The sequence below is a fragment of the Phragmites australis genome, chromosome 22, assembly GCF_958298935.1.
Source record: "Phragmites australis chromosome 22, lpPhrAust1.1, whole genome shotgun sequence".
Lineage (NCBI taxonomy): Eukaryota > Viridiplantae > Streptophyta > Magnoliopsida > Poales > Poaceae > Phragmites > Phragmites australis.
In genome coordinates, this window is record NC_084942.1 from 12059807 (window position 1) to 12080277 (window position 20471).

Below are 20471 nucleotides of genomic sequence, written 5' to 3' on the forward strand. Positions count from 1 at the left end.
ATCCTAGCTCTAAGCTCCTGGAAACAAACTTGCTCTAATGTCTTTGTTAAGATATCTGCGAGCTGGTCCTTAGTGTCAATTGAAGTCTGCACTGACACTCTTGTTGTCCGAGCACTTCCTGATGAAGTGGTAGCGCACATCGATGTGCTTGCTGCGCTCATGAAACACAGGGTTTTTGCTCAGTGCTAGAGCTGATTGTTTGTCAACCTTGAGCTTGACGGTGTCGGCAGGCTGCCTCTTGAAGTCGCCAACCAAACAAGCCAGCCACACCTTGTGTAGCTGTAGTGGTGGCGGTGACATACTCTGCTTCACAGGACGACAGGGCCACCACCTTCTGTTTGAGAGAATGCTAACTCATCAAGCTGTCTTTGTAGAAGAACAGAGCGTCTGAAGTGCTCGTCCGCGTATCAATGTTGCCGGCGAGGCCGCTATCGCTGTAGCCGACCAGGTATCCCTCCTCTGCTTTCCCGTAGCGACAGCCGTAGTTGATCATCCCGGCAACATAGTGCAAGACCCTCTTGATGGCTGTCATATGCTCCTGAGTTGGCCGCTCCATGAAGCGGCTCATGAACTCGACGTTGAAGGCGAGATCCGGCCGTGTGTGGACGAGGTAGCGAAGGCTTCCGATAAGCCTCCTGTACTCTGTCGTGTCCACTTCTGTCGTTTGTCCATCGGGGTGTGAGCGGGATTGCAGTCTCTCATCCCTGCCATCTCTAGGATTCGAGTGGTGTAGTGCACTTGGCATAGCGTGACGCCGCTACCGCTGTTGCTCTGCTGGACCTCGATCCCAAAGTAGGAGAGGAAACTGAGATCGCTCATCCTGAATTGAGTCTAGGAGAGCAAACCGAGGTCGCTCATCCTGAATTGAGTCTATCTTTGCCTTAATCGATCGATCTCCTCCTTCGTCAATACTGTGATGATCAAATAATCTACGTAGACCCCAATGAGCAGCAGCGTGTTGCCATGGCCGCTCCAGTACGTCGCATGTTCGTTCGCGCTCTGCTCGAAGTCGAGAGCCCTCAAATGTGATGTCAAGCTTCGCGTTCCATGCGCACGGTGCTTGTTGCAGGCCGTAGAGCACCTTTCGCAGTCGCATAACCTTGTGCTCTTCTCCGGCGACAATGAACCCTGGCAGCATGACCTCCTTCAGTTTGTTGTTGAGAAATGCCGATTTCACATCCATGTGATGGACCAGCCATTCCTCTTGGGTAGCTAGCGCTAGCAGCAAGCGCACGGACTCCAGACGGGCAACATGTGCAAATACCTCGTCAAAGTCCACGCTCGGCTGCTGAACATAGCCCTTGGCGATGAGGCAAGCTTTGTGCTTGATCACAACCCCGACTTTGTCTTTCTTGAGCTCGAACACCCATTTGAGCCTGATTGGGTGGTGTCTAAGCGGCAGCTCCACCAGCATCCATGTCCCATTCTCGATGGACTTCATCTCTTCCAACATCGTTGCCCACCACGTCGCGTCGCGTTCCGCTCCGACGAAGGAGTTCCGCTCTCCTATGCTTGCCAAGTGCAACTCGGTGTCATCTAGGACGTGGGTAGCGTATCCCGCCGGAGCTCCGCCATTGCCGAGTAGCTTGTCGACGATGCGGTAGCGTATTGGGCTGTTGTCATTGTGTGCGTCGAGCCTGGTGCTATCATTCGGTGGTTGGCGTGACGAAGTCCGCCTCCTCGGTAGATTCGCCGTTCGGTGTTCTGGGCGATGCATTGGCCGCCGCTGGACTTGGCGTAGGTGGTTCCGCCGCCGGTGTTCCTCCTCTAGCTAAGGTGAGCCCGTCAGCAGCCAGGAGATGGGCTTGACTCACCATGAACCCCACGACAAAGTCGCTCGACGGAGCCACACTCCAAGCTGCATCCACTTTCCAACTCCATCCGACTTTCTCGTTGAAGATCACATCTCGCGACAAGCGGACGCGCTCGGTGCTCGGGTCGTAGAGGTGGTACGCCTTCGCGCCACGCTCATAGCCGATGAATCGTCCCTCCTTGACGTACGCCATACAGTCGAAAGTACGCAAGAAGTTAACCGCCAGCTTCCGACCGTGCCACGCCTCGAACGACGTCATGCCATCTAGGCTCTTAGTTGGTGCGTGATTGAGCAGGAAGACAATGGTGCTCATCGCCTCTCCCCAAAACTCTGCCGGCATGTCCCTCTGTTTTAGTAGCATGCGCGCCATCGCGACAATCAACTAATTGCGCCTCCATGCCGTTCTGCTGTGGGTTGTACGGTGTGGAGAAGTGTCGCTCAATTGATTCGCTACCGTTGTCGGTGCGGAGGACGTGAAGCTTCCGACCACACTCCACCACCTCCGCCTGGATCGCCTTGATCGCCACATATAGCGGCTGGCGTTGTCCACCATATGCGGTGTCCACTATTCTTCGACGTCCACCTCGTGTCGTCGGTGTGATGGGACCGCAAAGATCTCCATGGACGAGGTTGAGGCGCACTTCGCCTGATACTTGGTCTGTGACAGGAACGGAGCTCGACGATGCTTGGTGGTGATGCACGTGTTGCACAGTTGCTCGACGTGCTTCAGCTGCGGCAGGCCTCACACCATCTAATGGCGCGCCAGCCGTCGGCGTGTCGAAGCTTATATGGCTGTTGCGTGCGTTGCATCGCTAGGTGTTCTTGTCATGTCGTGTCGCGAGACAGATGGGACGAGCAACATCAAGGCGTTGGATGTACAGCCGGTTGCGCCTGCGACGAACTTTGGTGAGAATGCGGTGTTGGCGGTCCCAGATCCGCAAGATTCTATCCTTGATCAGCACCTTGGTGTCCCCCTCGTCCAGCTGGCCCACGCTGATGATGCTGTTCTTCAACCGTGGGATGAAGTAGACTCCGAAGAACGTCTTGTGCTTCCGTTCTTCCTAGCGAATAGGATGGTGCCACAACTGAGGATGTCGACCATCGAGTCATCTCCGAAACAAATGGAGCCCATCACACCTTGATCGAGCTTCGTGAAGACATTGTGGTGACCCATCATGTGGTTGGTGGCGCTGGTGTCGAAGTACCAACCCTTCAGGTGGTCGCCGTCGTCGCTGGCACCAAGATGGACTTGCGCGCGCAACTTGTCAAGGTGGACGTGGCTTGGCGGTGGCTCCTGCGCATCACTGAGAGCGCACACCTGCACCTATCAAGAGCGCAAGCTCGTCTTCTTCCTTGCCCTGGGCAAAATAAGCCCGCGCCTTCTTGGGCGTTCGGCAGTCCTTGGCCTAGTGGCCGTAGCGCCCGCAATTGCGGCACTTGTCATGGGAGAGATCTTGCGTGGTCTCCTTGCCATCAGAGCCGCCGCCTCCCCCTTTGTTCTGTGGTGCGTGCGCACGGCGACAGGCATTGCCGCTGCCCGAGGACCCTTCGCCTTGCTTTCGCTCCTTCATGTGCGCGAGCCATTGCTCCTCGTTGAGGAGGAGCTTTCCGCCGACGGCAGGCGAAATCGTCGATCGTCTCCCTATCTTACCTCGAATTCCTTTCGTAGCTGTTGCGCTGAGACCTTGTGAATGCGATTGTTGTCAACGTGCATCGATTTGATGGCACCCCAGGCCTGCTTGGCGCTCGTTTTGACAGCGAGCATGCCAATCATCCCTTGGGGCACGGCGTGGAGGATTGCCTCCAGCACCATGCGGTCATCCTGGAAATGCGCATCGCCAAACTCCACTACTTCCCAGAGGTTGTGAGCCTGCAACATGACCTTAATGAGCAGGCTCCAGTCGGCGTAGTTGCTCCATGTGAGGATCGGGTACGACACGCCGCCAACCTCCTTAACCACACGCTGGATGAACACATCGTGTCCACCGACGTCTCGGTGTCGCAATTGTCGTGGCGGTGGTGACGGGGAGCTGCGGCGGTTGAACTGCCTCTGGGGGCTCAAAGCCGCACCACTCGTAGGAGCCGACATCGTCGGGATCGATCAACCATGACTATTGATACCAATTGTTGGGTTTGATCTTGCGAGAGGTGGGTCGTATAAACACACGCGAGCACAAACTGGATACAGGAGTTTTCTTGCTACCAGCAGCTTTTGATGTTTATTCAAACACCAAAAAGCCTATAGCTGCTAACAACCTCTATTGGATTGAAGCTCATCCAAAGGTGTGTTAAGGGGGGGTGGGGGAGCCCAATATATAGGCCAGAAAAACCGACATGCTGTTCAAAGTTGTAGCTGCCTTACTGTTGCAGAAAGATTAAACTAACTACACAAGGATTTACTCTAACAACGCTTGATTGTTATACTCTTAACACCCTCCTCAAATACAACGTGAAGTTGTTGAAGCGTTGAAGACGCTGCATTTGAAGAGTTGACGCTAAGCATTAGACTTAAAAAAATTGATTACATCCAAAGTCTGTTAGTCGCTGAATTCTTACTCTTGGTAGTAGCTGAATTCTTACTCTCATCGAGAGAGGATGACACTAGGAGTTGGGACAATTTTTTCTTTATTTCTCACACAAATACCATGCCAACCTGAGGGGTTGGGGATACATATTTATAGGCTGCTAGCCAGCCAAGCATATGCTAAGATGCTGTCCTAGATGCTGTCCTAGCTGTCCTAGATGCTAAGATGCTGTCCTAGATGCTAAGATGCTGTCCTAGATGCTGTTCTAGATGCTGTCCTAGCTGTCCTAGATGCTAAGATGCTGTCCTAGATGCTAAGATGCTGTCCTAGATACTGTAGCCCTAGAAAGGACCTCAAAGACCAGCCAAGGACCACAAAGACTTATCCCATCATTCTCCCCCTAAGTCTTGTGCATCGTCTTGTGGGAAAGTTGAACCATCCCGGTCCTGGAGCAGAGCTCAAGGAACTTGATCCTCCCAAGAGGCTTGGTAAGCAGGTCCGCGAGCTGGTCCTTGGTGTTGATGTAGCTCGCCTTGATGCTCCCTTCCTCCAAACAGCCTCGGATGAAGTGGTACCTCACCCGGATGTGCTTGCTCCGTTCATGGAAAACGGGGTTCTTTGCTAGGGCCAGAGCGGACTTGCTGTCCATCCTGAGCTCCACCGCTCGTGTCTCTGCCGAGGAGATCACCAAGCAGTCGAGCGAGCCAGAGCGCCTGAGTTGAAGCGGTGGAGGCCGCTATGTACTCGGCCTCGCAGCTGGACAGGGCCACCACCTGCTGCTTGACCGACTGCCAGCTAACGAGGCACTTGCCGAGGAGGAAGAGGATCCCGCTCGTGCTCTTGCTGGTGTCGATGTCGCCGGCGTGGTCACTGTCGCTGTACCCGACGAAGTGTGCCGCCCCAGGGCACCTAGGGTAGTAGAGGCCGTGGTCGAGAGTCCCCGCAACGTAGCGGATGATTCTCTTCACAGCCTGCTGGTGCTCCGTCGTCGGTCGCTGCATGAACCGACTGACGTAGCCGACGGAGAATGCCAAGTCCGGCCGTGTGTGGGCGAGGTAGCGAAGGCTCCCCACAAGACGTCGGTACTGCGTAGCGTCCACCTCCTCCGTCGTGCTGTCGCGGCTCAGCTTCAGCCTCTCCTCCATCGGAGTGAGAGCTGGGTTGCAGTCGGTGAGCCCAGCTAGCTCAACGACGCGCTTGGCGTAGGCGGTCTGTCGAAGCGTGATCCCGGAGTCATCCTGATGCACCTCGATTCCCAGGTAGAAGGAGAGAGGCCCCAGGTCACTCATCTGGAAAGTGGCCTTAATCTCTTCCTTGAATGCCGCCACCTCCGCATCCTTGGTGCCGGTGATCACCAAGTCGTCGACGTAGACACCCACCAGCAGAGCATTTCCTCCACTGCCCCGTCGGTAGATGGCCGCCTCGTGCGGGCTTTGCTCGAAGCCCATCCCCTTTAGCGTGGAATCCAACTTGGCATTCCACGTCCTCGGCGCCTGCCGCAAGCCGTAGAGGGCCTTGCGCAGGCGGAGCACCTTGCCCTCCTTGCCGGGGATCGCAAATCCCGGCGGCTGGTGCACGTAGACCTCCTCCTTCATGTCGCCGTTAAGGAACGCCGACTTGACGTCCATGTGATGAACACGCCAGCCCTCCTGGGCAGCTAGCGCAAGGAGTCGCACGGACTCCATCCGTGCCACGGGAGCGAAGGCGTCGTCGAAGTCGACCCCCTCCTGTTGCACGAAGCCTCGTGCCACCAAGCGAGCTTTGTGCTTGACGATGGCGCCGGCTTCATCCCTCTTTAGCTTGTACACCCACTTAAGAGTGATCGCGCGGTGACCACGAGGAAGGTCAGCAAGCTCCCAGGTGAGGTTCTTTTCAACCGCATCCATCTCCAACTGCATCACGGCGCGCCATGCCGCGTGTCTCTCGGCCTCTGCAAACGACCGAGGCTCGCCGTCGTCACACGCAAGGTGCAACTGCGCCTCCAGGTCGTGAGGCACCAGTCCCGGCACCGGCTGGTCGCCGAGAAGGTTCTCTATCGTACGGTACCGCAACGGCTCGCCGTCGTGGTACGCGTCGATGCGCTCCTCGTCGTGAGAGCGGAGTAGCGAGCTCAACCGGGCTGTGCTTGACACGAGCTGGTGTTGGAGTAGACGTGCCCGGAGAGGTGCCTGTCGGTGCTGGTGCCAGCTGTGGTGGAGCCAGCGAAGAACTCATCGCAGCCGAGGTCCTGGTTGGAGAGTGTGGTGCTGTCGGGGTAGCAGGCGCCGGGGTCGGTGAAGGCTCGGGGACTGGGGTAGACGTGCTCGTCGAAGAAGAGCTGCCTACTCCCCCAGCTTCCTCGAAGTGGACGTACTCGACAGTGAAGTCGTCGTACGTTGGAGCCGAGCCGTCGTCCACCGCCTTGTCCCACGCCCATCCTCGCCCTTCGTTGAACACAACGTCGCGCGCCGTGCGCACACGCTGTGTCTTCGGGTCGAGGATGCGGTAGGCCTTCGAGCCCCCCGCGTAGCCGATGAACACTCCCGGAGTGCTCCTGTCGTCGAGCTTGCTGATGTGGCCAAGCTCCTTGGCGAACGCGAGGCAGCCGAAGACCCGCAAGTGGGAGACCGCCGGCTTGCGCCCATGCCAAGCCTCGTACGGCGTCCTGCCGTTGAGCGCCTTGGTAGGCGAGCGGTTGAGGATGTAGACGGCCGACACCACCGCCTCTCCCCAGATGACAGCCGGCATCCCCCTCTGTTTGAGAAGGGCCCGAGCCATCCCCACAACCGTCTGGTTGCATCGCTCGACGACGCCGTTCTGCTGCGGGCTGTACGGCGCGGAGTAGTGGCGCTGAATGCCCTTATCAGCGCAGTACGACGCGAATTCAGCCGCCGTGAATTCGCCGCCGTTGTCGGTGCGCAGCATGCGCAGCTTGCGGCCGCACTCCGCAGCAACCTGCGCACGCCTGATGGCGTCCGCAGCCTCTCCCTTGCTGCCGAGGACCATCACCCACATGTAGCGGGAGAGGTCGTCGACGAGTAGCAGGAAGTAGCGTCGTCCTCCCGGTGTGGCCGGTGTCACCGGACCACACAAGTCCCCGTGCACAAGCTCGAGCCTCTCGCTCGAAAGCTCGCCCGCTGGGGAAAGGGGAGTCGCCTCTGCTTCGTCAATACACAGACGTCGCAGAGCTGCTCCACATGGTCGAGGCACGGCAGGCCTCGCACCATCTCCGTGGCACTGAGCCGCTTCAGGGCCTCGAAGTGAAGGTGCCCGAAGCGCTCGTGCCACTGCCACGCCTCGTAATCCCGATGAGTAGCGAGACAGAGGGGTTATGCCACCTGCACGTTAAGGACGTAGAGTCGATTTGCGCTTCTGGTTACCTTGGCAAGAAGGCGACGACGGCGATCCCAAATCCTCATGACTCCATCCTCAACAACCACGCGCGAACCGTTCTCATCCAGCTGTCCCAAGCTGATGATAGAGTTCCTCAACGCGGGAATGTAGTAGACTCCGGTGAGCAGCCTGTGCTCACCAGACACGGCGGTGAAGATGACGGAACCGACGCCCTTGATCTCCACGCCGGAGGCATCCCCAAATTTGACGGAGCCTCGGACGCTAGAGTCAAGCTCGGTGAAGAACTCCCGTCGACCGGTCATGTGATGGGTGGCGCCGGTGTCGAGGCACCACCCGTCAGTCTTGTCGTTGCCGGAGCCGTCGCCGAGGAGGGCGTGTGCTTTTGGCTCGTCAAGGTGGAGGAGAGCCGCTGCGGCCGGTGCCGCTGGAGGTAGCTCTATGCTCGCATGAGCCATGAACAGAGCCGGCTCCTCCTCCTCCGCCTGTGCGACGTGGGCCTGGCCGCGTCGTGGCTGACGACAGTCCTTGGCCCAATGGCCAAGCCGGCCGCAGTTGCGGCAGGTGTCGTCTCGTGCCGGCTTGTGCTTGCCGGCGGCGCCGCCCTGGGCGCCTCCGCGGGCATCACCCTCGGCACGTCCTCGCGCCCCGGCCTGGGCGTCTCTGCGCGCCTTGCGCGGCTTGCCACGCTTGCGGCCGCCTGTCATGGAAGAAGGCTCCCCCTTCCTCCGGTCACCCTGGCAGGCATCCCACTGCTCCCGAGTGAGAAGGAGCTTCCCGCCAGTGGTGATGGGCCCCGAGAGAGATTGTGGCTCATCGCTGTCGACGACCTTGAGGCGACCTATCGCCTCCTCGATCGACATCGTGGAGAGATCCAGCAGAGACTCGATCGAGCGAGCCATCTGCTTGTACTTCTCGGGGACGCAACGGAAGAGCTTTTCGACAGCTCTCTCCTCGCCGTAGGTGTCATCGCCGAACTGCACCATCTTCTGCAACAGAGTGTTGAGACGGAGAGCAAAGTCATCAACGTCCTCACCTGGCTTGAAGGCCAGGTTCTCCCACTCCTTGCGAAGTGCCTGCAGTGTGGACTTGCGGGCGCGGTCGCTGCCGATGCGTGCCGCAGCGATGGCGTCCCAAGCCTCCTTGGCAGTCCGCTTATTGGTAAGCGAGAACTGCATCTCGGACGGGACTGCAGCGATGAGGGCATCCAGCGCCCGTCGATCCTGGTCGTAGTCGACGTCGCCGTACCGGACTGCCTCCCACATGTGCCGCACCTGGAGCTTTACCCTCATCACCGCAGCCCACTCGACATAGTTGGTCTTAGTGAGGGTAGGCCACCCACCGCCGGGGCCGACGTCCCTGACAACAGCCTGGAGCCCGTGGTAACCACGGTACCGATCCGGGGAGAGAGAGCCACGCTGCCTGTGAAAGCCGCGCTCTCCATCGACCCTGTTAGTCGCTGAATTCTTACTCTTGGTAGTAGCTGAATTCTTACTCTCATCGAGAGAGGATGACACTAGAAGTTGGGGCAATTTTTTCTATTTTTCACACAAATACCATGCCAACCTGAGGGGTTGGGGATACATATTTATAGGCCCATGGCCAGCCAAGCATATGCCAAGATGCTAGTCTAAGATGCTAGTCTAAGATGCTGTCCTAGATGCTGTCCTCTAGTCTAAGATGCTGTCCTAGATGCTGTCCTCTAGTCTAAGATGCTGTCCTAGTGTCCTAGATGCTGTCCTAAAGCATATGGGCAGCAAGACCACCATGTGGCAGCCCCACAAAGACTGCACAAGGACTTATCCCATCATTCTCCCCCTAAGTCTTGTGCGTCGTCTTGTGGGAAGATTGAACCATCCCGGTCCTGGAGCAGAGCTCAAGGAACTTGAGCCTCCCAAGAGGCTTGGTGAGCAGGTCCGCAAGCTGATCCTTGGTGTTGATGTAGCTCGCCTTGATGCTCCCTTCCTCCAAACAGCCTCGGATGAAGTGGTACCTCACCCGGATGTGCTTGCTCCGTTCATGGAAAACGGGGTTCTTTGCCAGGGCTAGAGCGGACTTGCTGTCCACCCTGAGCTCCACCGCTCTAGTGTCTCTGCCGAGGAGATCACCAAGCAGTCGAGCGAGCCAGAGCGCCTGAGTCGAAGCGGTGGAGGCCGCTATGTACTCGGCCTCGCAGCTGGACAGGGCCACCACCTGCTGCTTGACCGACTGCCAGCTAACGAGGCACTTGCCGAGGAAGAAGAGGATCCCGCTCGTGCTCTTGCTGGTGTCGATGTCGCCGGCGTGGTCGCTGTCGCTGTACCCGACGAAGTGTGCCGCCCCAGGGCACCTAGGGTAGTAGAGGCCGTGGTCGAGAGTCCCCGCAACGTAGCGGATGATCCTCTTCACAGCTTGCTGGTGCTCCGTCGTCGGTCGCTGCATGAACCGACTAACGTAGCCGACGGAGAATGCCAAGTCCGGCTGTGTGTGGGCGAGGTAGCGAAGGCTCCCCACAAGACGCCGGTACTGCGTAGCGTCCACCTCCTCCGTCGTGCTGTCGCGGCTCAGCTTCAGCCTCTCCTCCATCGGAGTGAGAGCTGGGTTGCAGTCGGTGAGCCCAGCTAGCTCAACGACGCGCTTGGCGTAGGCGGTCTGTCGAAGCGTGATCCCGGAGTCATCCTGGTGCACCTCGATCCCCAGGTAGAAGGAGAGAGGTCCCAGGTCACTCATCTGGAAGATGGCCTTCATCTCTTCCTTGAATGCCGCCACCTCCGCATCCTTGATGCCGGTGATCACCAAGTCGTCGACGTAGACACCCACCAGCAGAGCATTTCCTCCACTGCCCCGTCGGTAGATGGCCGCCTCGTGCGGGCTTTGCTCGAAGCCCATCCCTTTTAGCGTGGAATCCAACTTGGCATTCCACGCCCTCGGTGCCTGCCGCAAGCCATAGAGGGCCTTGCGCAGGCGGAGCACCTTGCCCTCCTTGCCGGGGATCGTAAATCCCGGCGGCTGGTGCACGTAGACCTCCTCCTTCAAGTCGCCGTTAAGGAACGCCGACTTGACGTCCATGTGATGAACACGCCAGCCCTCCTAGGCAGCTAGCGCAAGGAGGAGTCGCACGGACTCCATCCGTGCCACGGGAGCGAAGGCGTCGTCGAAGTCGACCCCCTCCTGCTGCACGAAACCTCGTGCCACCAAGCGAGCCTTGTGCTTGACGATGGCGCCGGCTTCATTCCTCTTCAGCTTGAACACCCACTTAAGGGTGATCGCTCGGTGACCACGAGGGAGGTCAGCAAGCTCCCAGGTGCGGTTCTTCTCAACCGCATCCATCTCCAACTGCATCGCGGCGCGCCATGCCGCGTGTTTCTCGGCCTCTGCAAACGACCGAGGCTCGCAGTCGTCACACGCAAGGTGCAACTGCGCCTCCAGATCGTGAGGCACCAGTCCCGGCACCGGCTGGTCGCCGAGAAGGTTCTCCATCGTACGGTACCGCAACGGCTCGCCGTCGTGGTACGCGTCGATGCGCTCCTCGTCGTGAGAGAGCGGAGTAGCGAGCTCAACCGGGCTGTGCTCGACACGAGCTGGTGTTGGAGTAGACGTGCCCGGAGAGGTGCCTGTCGGTGCTGGAGTGCGTGGCGTTGCCAGCTGTGGTGGAGCCGTCGAAGAACTCATCGCAGCCGAGGTCCTGGCTGGAGAACGTGGTGCTGTCGAAGTAGCAGGCGCCGGGGTCGGTGGAGGCTCGGGGACTGGGGTAGACACGATCGTCGAAGAGGAGCTGCCTACTCCCCCAGCTCCCTCGAAGTGGACGTACTCGACAGTGAAGTCGTCGTACGTCGGAGCCGATCTGTCGTCCATCGGCTTGTCCCACGCCCATCCTCGCCCTTCGTTGAACACAACGTCGCGCGCCGTGTGCACGCTGTGTCTTCGGGTCGAGGATGCGGTAGGCCTTCGAGCCCTCCGCGTAGCCTATGAACACTCCCGGAGTGCTCCTGTCGTCGAGCTTGCTGATGTGGCCAAGCTCCTTGGCGAACGCGAGGCAGCCGAAGACCCGCAAGTGGGAGACCGCCGGCTTGCGCCCATGCCAAGCCTCGTACGGCGTCCTGCCGTCGAGCGCCTTGGTAGGCGAGCGGTTGAGGATGTAGACGGCCGTCACCACCGCCTCTCCCCAGAAGACAGCCGGCATCCCCCTCTGCTTGAGGAGGGCCCGAGCCATCCCCACAACCGTCTGGTTGCGCCGCTCGACGACGCCGTTCTGCTGCGTGCTGTACGGCGCGGAGTAGTGGCGCTGAATGCCCTTATCAGCGCAGTACGACGCAAATTCAGCCGCCGTGAATTCGCCGCCGTTGTCGGTGCGCAGCACGCGCAGCTTGCGGCCGCACTCCGCCTCCGCAGCAGCCTGCGCGCGCCTGATGGCATCCGCAGCCTCTCCCTTGCTGCCGAGGACCATCACCCACATGTAGCGGGAGAGGTCGTCGACGAGCAGCAGGAAGTAGCGTCGTCCTCCTGGTGTGGCCGGTGTCACCGGGCCACACAAGTCCCCGTGCACAAGCTCGAGCCTCTCCTTGGCTCGGAAGCTCGCCCGCCGGGGAAAGGGGAGTCGCCTCTGCTTCGTCAACACGCAGACGTCGCAGAGCTGCTCCACATGGTCGAGGCACGGCAGGCCTCGCACCATCTCTGCGGCACTGAGCCGCTTCAGGGCCTCGAAGTGAAGGTGCCCGAAGCGCTCGTGCCACTGCCACGCCTCGTCGTCCCGACGAGCGGCGAGACAGAGGGGTTGTGCCACCTGCACGTTAAGGACGTAGAGTCGATTTGTGCCTCTGGTTACCTTGGCAAGAAGGCGACGACGGCGATCCCAAATCCTCATGACTCCATCCTCAACAACCACGCGCGAACCGTTCTCATCCAGCTGTCCCAAGCTGATGATAGAGTTCCTCAACGCGGGAATGTAGTAGACTCCGGTGAGCAGCCTGTGCTCACCAGACACGGCGGTGAAGATGACGGAACCGACGCCCTTGATCTCCACGCCGGAGGCATCCCCAAATTTGACGGAGCCTCGGACGCTAGAGTCAAGCTCGGTGAAGAACTCCCGTCGACCGGTCATGTGATGGGTGGCGCCGGTGTCGAGGCACCACCCGTCAGTCTTGTCGTTGCCGGAGCCGTCGCCGAGGAGGGCGTGTGCTTTTGGCTCGTCAAGGTGGAGGAGAGCCGCTGCGGCCGGTGCCGCTGGAGGTAGCTCTATGCTCGCATGAGCCATGAACAGAGCCGGCTCCTCCTCCTCCGCCTGTGCGACGTGGGCCTGGCCGCGTCGTGGCTGACGACAGTCCTTGGCCCAATGGCCAAGCCGGCCGCAGTTGCGGCAGGTGTCGTCTCGTGCCGGCTTGTGCTTGCCGGCGGCGCCGCCCTGGGCGCCTCCGCGGGCATCACCCTCGGCACGTCCTCGCGCCCCGGCCTGGGCGTCTCTGCGCGCCTTGCGCGGCTTGCCACGCTTGCGGCCGCCTGTCATGGAAGAAGGCTCCCCCTTCCTCCGGTCACCCTGGCAGGCATCCCACTGCTCCCGAGTGAGAAGGAGCTTCCCGCCAGTGGTGATGGGCCCCGAGAGAGATTGTGGCTCATCGCTGTCGACGACCTTGAGGCGACCTATCGCCTCCTCGATCGACATCGTGGAGAGATCCAGCAGAGACTCGATCGAGCGAGCCATCTGCTTGTACTTCTCGGGGACGCAACGGAAGAGCTTTTCGACAGCTCTCTCCTCGCCGTAGGTGTCATCGCCGAACTGCACCATCTTCTGCAACAGAGTGTTGAGACGGAGAGCAAAGTCATCAACGTCCTCACCTGGCTTGAAGGCCAGGTTCTCCCACTCCTTGCGAAGTGCCTGCAGTGTGGACTTGCGGGCGCGGTCGCTGCCGATGCGTGCCGCAGCGATGGCGTCCCAAGCCTCCTTGGCAGTCCGCTTATTGGTAAGCGAGAACAGCATCTCGGACGAGACTGCTGCGATGAGGGCATCCAGCGCCCGTCGATCCTGGTCGTAGTCGACGTCGCCGTACCGGACTGCCTCCCACATGTGCCGCACCTGGAGCTTTACCCTCATCACCGCAGCCCACTCGACGTAGTTGGTCTTAGTGAGGGTAGGCCACCCACCGCCAGGGCCGACGTCCCTGACAACAGCCTGGAACCCGTGGTGACCACGGTACCGATCCGGGGAGAGAGAGCCACGCCGCCTGTAAAGGCCGCGCTCTCCATCGACCCGTCCGCCACCGTTGCCGTGCGCGCCTCCTCCAGGAGCCCCGCCGGCGCGTCCGCGCCTGTCTGGGCTGCCGCCCCGCTCGTGGGCATGCGCCGCTGCCCACTGTGCCGCCCGCTCTCGCGCTGCCTCTGCCTCCGGCAGCTCGAGGTCCGCGTCGGCGCTGTCGTCAGCAGAAATGGAGCTGCCGGTGCTGCCGCGCAGAGCCTCGACCTCCGCTGCCGCCGCACGCGCTGCAACCGCCGCAGCCGCTGCTTCTGCCTCCGCTCTGGCTGCTGCTAGCTCCGCCGCTGCCAGCCTCGACGCCCTTGCCGCCGCCGCAGCGGTCTCTGCCGCCGCTCGCTCGCGTTCCTCTGCCGCGGCAAGTTCGGCCTCCTGCCGACGCCGCGTGCTCGAGGCGACCGAGCGCTGAGACTGCCCTGCGGACATGACGCGCTACCGGGGGAGGGCTGCTGCGTGGGGAGAGGGCTGCTTCAGATGAGCTACTGCTGCTCTGCGCAGAGGGAGAGGGGTGAGCAGGAGCAACCGGGGCTGCTGCTGCTCTTAGCTGGGGCTGCTGTGAGGATGAGGGGGGAGATGAGCAGGAGATGCTCAGGCTACAGGATAAACAGGCTCTGATACCACTTGTTAGTCGCTGAATTCTTACTTTTGGTAGTAGCTGAATTCTTACTCTCATCGAGAGAGGATGACACTAGGAGTTGGGGCAATTTTTTCTCTTTTTCACACAAATGCCATGCCAACCTGAGGGGTTGGGGATACATATTTATAGGCCCATGGCCAGCCAAGCATATGCCAAGATGCTAGTCTAAGATTCTAGTCTAAGATGCTAGTCTAAGATGCTGTCCTCTAGTCTAAGATGCTGTCCTAGATGCTGTCCTAGATGCTGTCCTCTAGTCTAAGATGCTGTCCTAGTGTCCTAGATGCTGTCCTAAAGCATATGGGCAGCAAGACCACCATGTGGCAGCCCCACAAAGACTGCACAAGGACTTATCCCATCAGACCCGTCCGCCACCGTTGCCGTGCTCGCCCCCTCCAGGAGCGCCACCGCCGAGCTCGCCTCCTCCAGGAGCGCCACCGCCGTGCGCGCCTCCTCCAGGCGCGCCACCGCCGTGCGCGCCTCCTCCAGGAGCGCCGCCGGCGCGTCCGTGTCCGTCTGGGCTGCCGCCGCGCTCGTGGGCGTGCGCGGCTGCCCACTGCGCCGCCCGCGCTCGCGCTGCCTCCCTCCCCAGCAACTCGAGGTCCGCGTTGGCGCTGTCGTCAGCAGAAACGGAGCTGCTGATGCTGCCGCGCAGAGCCTCGACCTCTGCTGCCGCCGCACGCGCTGCATCCGCCGCCGCCGCTGCTTCCGCCTCCGCTCTGGCTGCTGCCAGCTCCGCCGCTGCCAGCCTTGACGCCCTTGCCGCCGCCGCAGCGGTCTCTGCCGCCGCTCGCTCGCGTTCCTCTGCCGCGGCAAGTTCGGCCTCCTGCCGACGCCGCGTGCTCGAGGCGACCGAGCGCTGAGACTGCCCTGCGGACATGACGTGCTACCCGGGGGCTGCTGCGTGGGGAGAGGGCTGCTTCAGACGAGCTGCTGCTCGTCTGCGCAGAGGGAGAGAAGTGAGCAGGAGCGGCTGGAGCTGCTGCTGCTCCCAACTGGGGCTGTTGCGCGGCTGGGAAAGGAGGTGAGCAGGAGATGCTCAGGCTACAGGATACTACGGCTCTGATACCACTTGTTAGTCGCTGAATTCTTACTCTTGGTAGTAGCTGAATTCTTACTCTCATCGAGAGAAGATGACACTAGGAGTTGGGGCAATTTTTTCTTTATTTCTCACACAAATGCCATGCCAACCTGAGGGGTTGAGGATACATATTTATAGGCTGCTAGCCAGCCAAGCATATGCTAAGATGCTGTCCTAGATGCCAAGCATATGCTAAGATGCTGTCCTAGATGCTGTCCTAGCTGTCCTAGATGCTAAGATGCTGTCCTAGATGCTAAGATGCTAAGATGCTGTCCTAGATGCTAAGATGCTGTCCTAGATGCTAAGATGCTGTCCTAGATGCTGTAGCCCTAGAAAGGACCACAAAGACCAGTCAAGGACCACAAAGACTTATCCCATCAAAGTCTAATATCGAAGTTGTTGAAGCGTGCAACTCTTGAACAATGTCGATATACAAAACTATTTCCACAAGTGGGTATTCTCTTCACAACTCATACTTCAGCAAGTACCCCAAAGTCTTCAAAAATTGTCCTTCGACTCTTCAAATATGAAGCTTGCTTTGGAGACTTTGTTCACGATGAGAATAGTGAGATGTGTCAAATCAGGCCAAAAGGGATAATAGAATAGAGAAAGCACCGCCGCAAGACGACAAGTAGTGAGATAATATCATGATGACAACAAAAATGGCCATTGGTCATGACATGTAGCAAGACGGCTACAAAAAGGACCAAGAGGGCAAAATTGCATCAATGGCGACAATGATGGGATTTGCCAAATCGATGAGATTCAGCTAACCCCAAATAAAAATTAAAAAGAGAGCTGATTGATAGAATTTGTGGACACGCATGACTAAGACTAACTAAAGGAGAACAACAGACTTGGATGGACACAACGAAAACAAAGACTGATTAAGATGCTAGCAGTAGCAACATGTAGCTAGGATATGGATAACAGCAAATGGCATCATACAAGCACAACTTATGACAAGAAAGTGTGATGATCCATATAGGAAAGGCACCAAAAGAAGCAGGTGGCATGGTGGAGATGCAAGAGATCCACAGTGGACGTTGCACAACAGAGGACAGAGGACACGACGGCGGCGGTGAAGGTGCGATGGAGAGCGACGACAAGGGAGCAACTGCGATGGCAGCCTAATGTGACAACTTGTGTAGTGGACGATGGCACGGCGGCGTGTGACGGAGGAGACGTGGGCGTGACAGGGGTGCGTGATGGATGAAGGGCACGACCACTTGGACGGGCGCGTGGACGAGCGGCGGCTTAAGGATGAAGATGGATTTTGGATCGTGGGTGGATTAGATGGATACCTAACCTAACCCTAACCAGGCTCTGATGCCATGTTAACTTTATATAGATGGACAAATGATGGATTAATTACATTGATGTCCAATGAACACTATATATAGAGGTACAAGAGGAAACCCTAAGACTAGGAGGTAACTCTAATACCCTTGACTATTATACCCTTAACAAGGGTGTTCACCAGCGCACACAACAAGCTAGCTGTCAATGCCGATTCCGGTTGCACCAAAACCATATGGAGCGTAGGCACCAAGCGTCTGCGCCACTACCGCGACCCTTTCGTCACCTGTCCCCGACTGAATTGACTGAATGGCAGAAACATGGGCTGTGTTACAATTGCGATGAGTTGTATGTGCGCAGCCACCGTTGTCAACGCTTTTTATACATTGAGGTGGCCGACTATGACGACGAAGGCGGGCTAGATGACGTTGGTTGATGTAGGAATTCAAGCTTGCCCACCCTGCGTTTCAGCTCGAGGACGAGCTGTTTGCCGATGGAGGGAGTGATGTTATGGTCGGCTTGAATAGATAAGAGACGCCATATTAGTTAGGATCGTAATCTGGTTTGTTAGTTTGTTAGCATTTTCCCTTAAGCAATCAATAAAGAAGTCTCCTCCCGTTATCTCTCTCTCCCGCTCGCCTTGGCCAGGCCGCCGCCGCGATGCCTGGACGCCAGGGTTACAGGCCCCAGCCATTGGTGGTGCACCTCTTCAACCTACGCCGCCCAGGTTCTACCAGTAACAAACTAATCGTAGCCTGGCAACCTGAAGCTAATCTTCTTAACTAATTGAGATAGGAGGCTTATCTTAACTAATTGAGATAGGAGGCTGAGTTGTTGGCACCGCTCTGGTGGCCATGGCCCTCCTGCGTCAGTAGGTGTTGCCCACAAATGCATCCAGCCTAGGCAATAGTTTGATCTGGCCGTGGTTTTATGATTCTTTTTGCTTCATCCATTTCAATCTGGGCTTATCTCCAAGCCTAGCCTCTGGAGTTGTTGGCACCGCCCTGGTGGCCATGGCCCTCCTGCGTCAGTAGGTGTTGCCCACAAATGCATCCAGCCTAGGCAATAGTTTGATCTGGCCGTGGTTTTATGATTCTTTTTGCTTCATCCATTTCAATCTGGGTTTCTTTAAATTAATTTATCAGAAAAGTCCTTCAAGAGCAAATACTAGTCATATCATAATTGTAGAATGTTCTTATTTTAGACTCCAGTCGGAGTTATATTTCTCTCCTTTATATTTTCACTATTGATGTACTTTTCAGCTTAGTGATGATTGGTTTCCACCTGCTCAAGCTTCTCTCAAGCGTTCAGTGGTCCAAAAGTTAATTCATGAACTAGTGGCAGGATCTTTTCAGAATCATCCTATGCTAGTTTGCAGTAATGTGCAGCTTGACAAAGGGCATCAAAGAAGCGAAAATGTTGACCGAGAACCAACTGCAGAGTTTCTTGCTCAGAGGTGCTCTGTTGGTGAACCTGATTCAGTTTACCCAATTCATGATGGCACTCAACTAACACAACAACCGTCCACATCCATCTGCTTAAATGATTCTGAAGAAAATGGGCTATCTGCTTCTGGGTGCTTTTTGGACAATGGAAAGGTTTCAATGGTCGCTCTACAGAATCTACAAGAGTCTGTGGTATGTTATTAGCTGATGGTTTTATACCCTTCAGTGCTTGAATAGACCGGTATTTATTTATTTTGCTTGAGCTTATTTACTAATATCATTCTGTTATTTTTTTTATTCAATTGTTTTGTGGTAGGTGTGTCTGCGAGACAAGGATACTGTCATTTGCTTGTCAAGCCAGGATGAGAGAAATAAGGCACTTCTTGAAGTATCTAATAATCTACTTGATATGAGAGCATGTAGCGCAGAAGATTCTTCAGTTTTCAAGGAGTCAGGTTGTTTGGTAAAAGATAAGTACAGTCATGAGGAATCGTTACTGGTTTCTTTGGATAATAACCGAAAAAAATCCAGCCAAGCAGTAGTTGAGGTGCATGATATTATGGTTTCCAAGTGTTGCGCAATCTCTGATGATGCTGAGCAGGTAATGGCCAGTCAAGAACAATCCTTAGAAAGAAACACAAATGAAGTTGGGGATGAGTGCCATAGAGCTTCTCAATATATGGATTCTGTCATGATGCCTGATGCGAGCAAAGATGACACTAGACCTCATCCAGAAAAGACTACATGCAAAATTGAGGATGGGCATGATCTTTGTGAAGACACAGATTCAGTCACGTTAGGTGCTATTGACAAAGATGTTGCTGAGCCTTGTTTAGAAAGGAGCACTGTCGAAGTCGAGGACACAAAACGTGAACATGGTCTTGTGGATCCTATCGCAGTAAAAGATGGTATCAATGACAATACACAGGAAATTAGCACAACTGCAGATAATGTTAATCATAGTGAGCAGTATGTTTCACCTGAGTTGGAAGAGCGAAATACTGATAATTGTATGGTCGGTAATACCTCTGAGTTGAAAGTCAGAAACACTGACAATGGTACGACAGGTAGTACAATATCCTCTGAGTTGAAAGATGAAAAAACTGACAATGGTATGACCCGTTATAGCTCTGAGTTGAAAGTGGGAAACGCTGACGATAGTACGACTGGTGGTGGTACAGTTTCCTCTGAGTTGAAAGAGGGAAACACTGACCATGTGATGGCAGCTGACTGTACAGATGAAACCAACGTAAATACGGATGGTGATGATACTTGTGACGATGGGGCAGTTCCTTGTGAGGATGACACAACTTTCACTTGCACTGATGCTGCGATACCGCTCGTACATAGACCCTGCAGTGCAGAGAATGAAACAATTTCTGAGAACACAACTTCTGATGCTAAAAGGCCTCTGCCTGATGGCACCTGCGGAGTGAAGAATATAAATTTCTCTGACGACAAGTGCATTCAGAAAGTTGATGCTCAGGGTACGGAACCAAAAATAGAGCGGCACTACAAGCGACGGAAGGTTTTGGCCGCAGAGTTAGAGAAACAACAGAGTTTCTCGGGGGTGTCATCTTTAGATTAGATTTGGATGGTGGCGGGCATAGGTTTAGCTTGTGTCATATGTAGTCCTTCCCGTTGTCCTTATGCAACCGCAATTGTTCTGTAATAGGTACTTCCGCTAGTAACTTTGTGTTTTACAAACCTCATATGAAATGCTGATGGCTGCTTGACAATGTTATTCTGTATCTGCCTGAAATAGATTACAGATGTGAAAAGTGTTGTGTGTGAGTTGCCTGCCTGCCTCAACGAAGTCATCTATTTTGTGTACCTAGACATCATGTGCATGAACATGTCAAATTTGAGTTCATTTCAGAGTTCATGGAACAAAAATTGCCTTCATGCGCTTTCCAGCAAAGCCAGATAATTTGGAATTTAGCTATTGTTTTCGTCCAACACAATTGGCTCGAATTTGACTTTGGCCGGAAACTTTCGTCCAATGGCTGATTTGGTGGGTGGATACCCCCTTGGCAGACTTGTCACGTTCTCTTCGACTCCCAATTAGGGATGCATTTCTTGAGTCATTGGGTCAACTTAAAACTAAAAAAATAAACTAAA

General features: G+C 56.4%; 1 protein-coding gene across 2 annotated transcripts in view; it reads left to right on the forward strand.

Moving 5' to 3' along the window:
* The window catches only part of LOC133905424 (probable ubiquitin-like-specific protease 2B), a 40411-nt gene extending 20165 nt beyond the window's left edge, over window positions 1–20246 (forward strand). For both annotated transcript variants that reach the window (XM_062347189.1, XM_062347190.1), the window contains exons 15-16: window positions 18168–18542; window positions 18667–20246. In XM_062347189.1, the coding sequence (XP_062203173.1) occupies window positions 18168–18542; window positions 18667–19938 (1647 nt within the window). In that variant the 3' untranslated portion in view covers window positions 19939–20246. The remainder of the gene's footprint in view (window positions 1–18167; window positions 18543–18666) is intronic.
* Window positions 20247–20471: the final 225 nt, after the last annotated feature.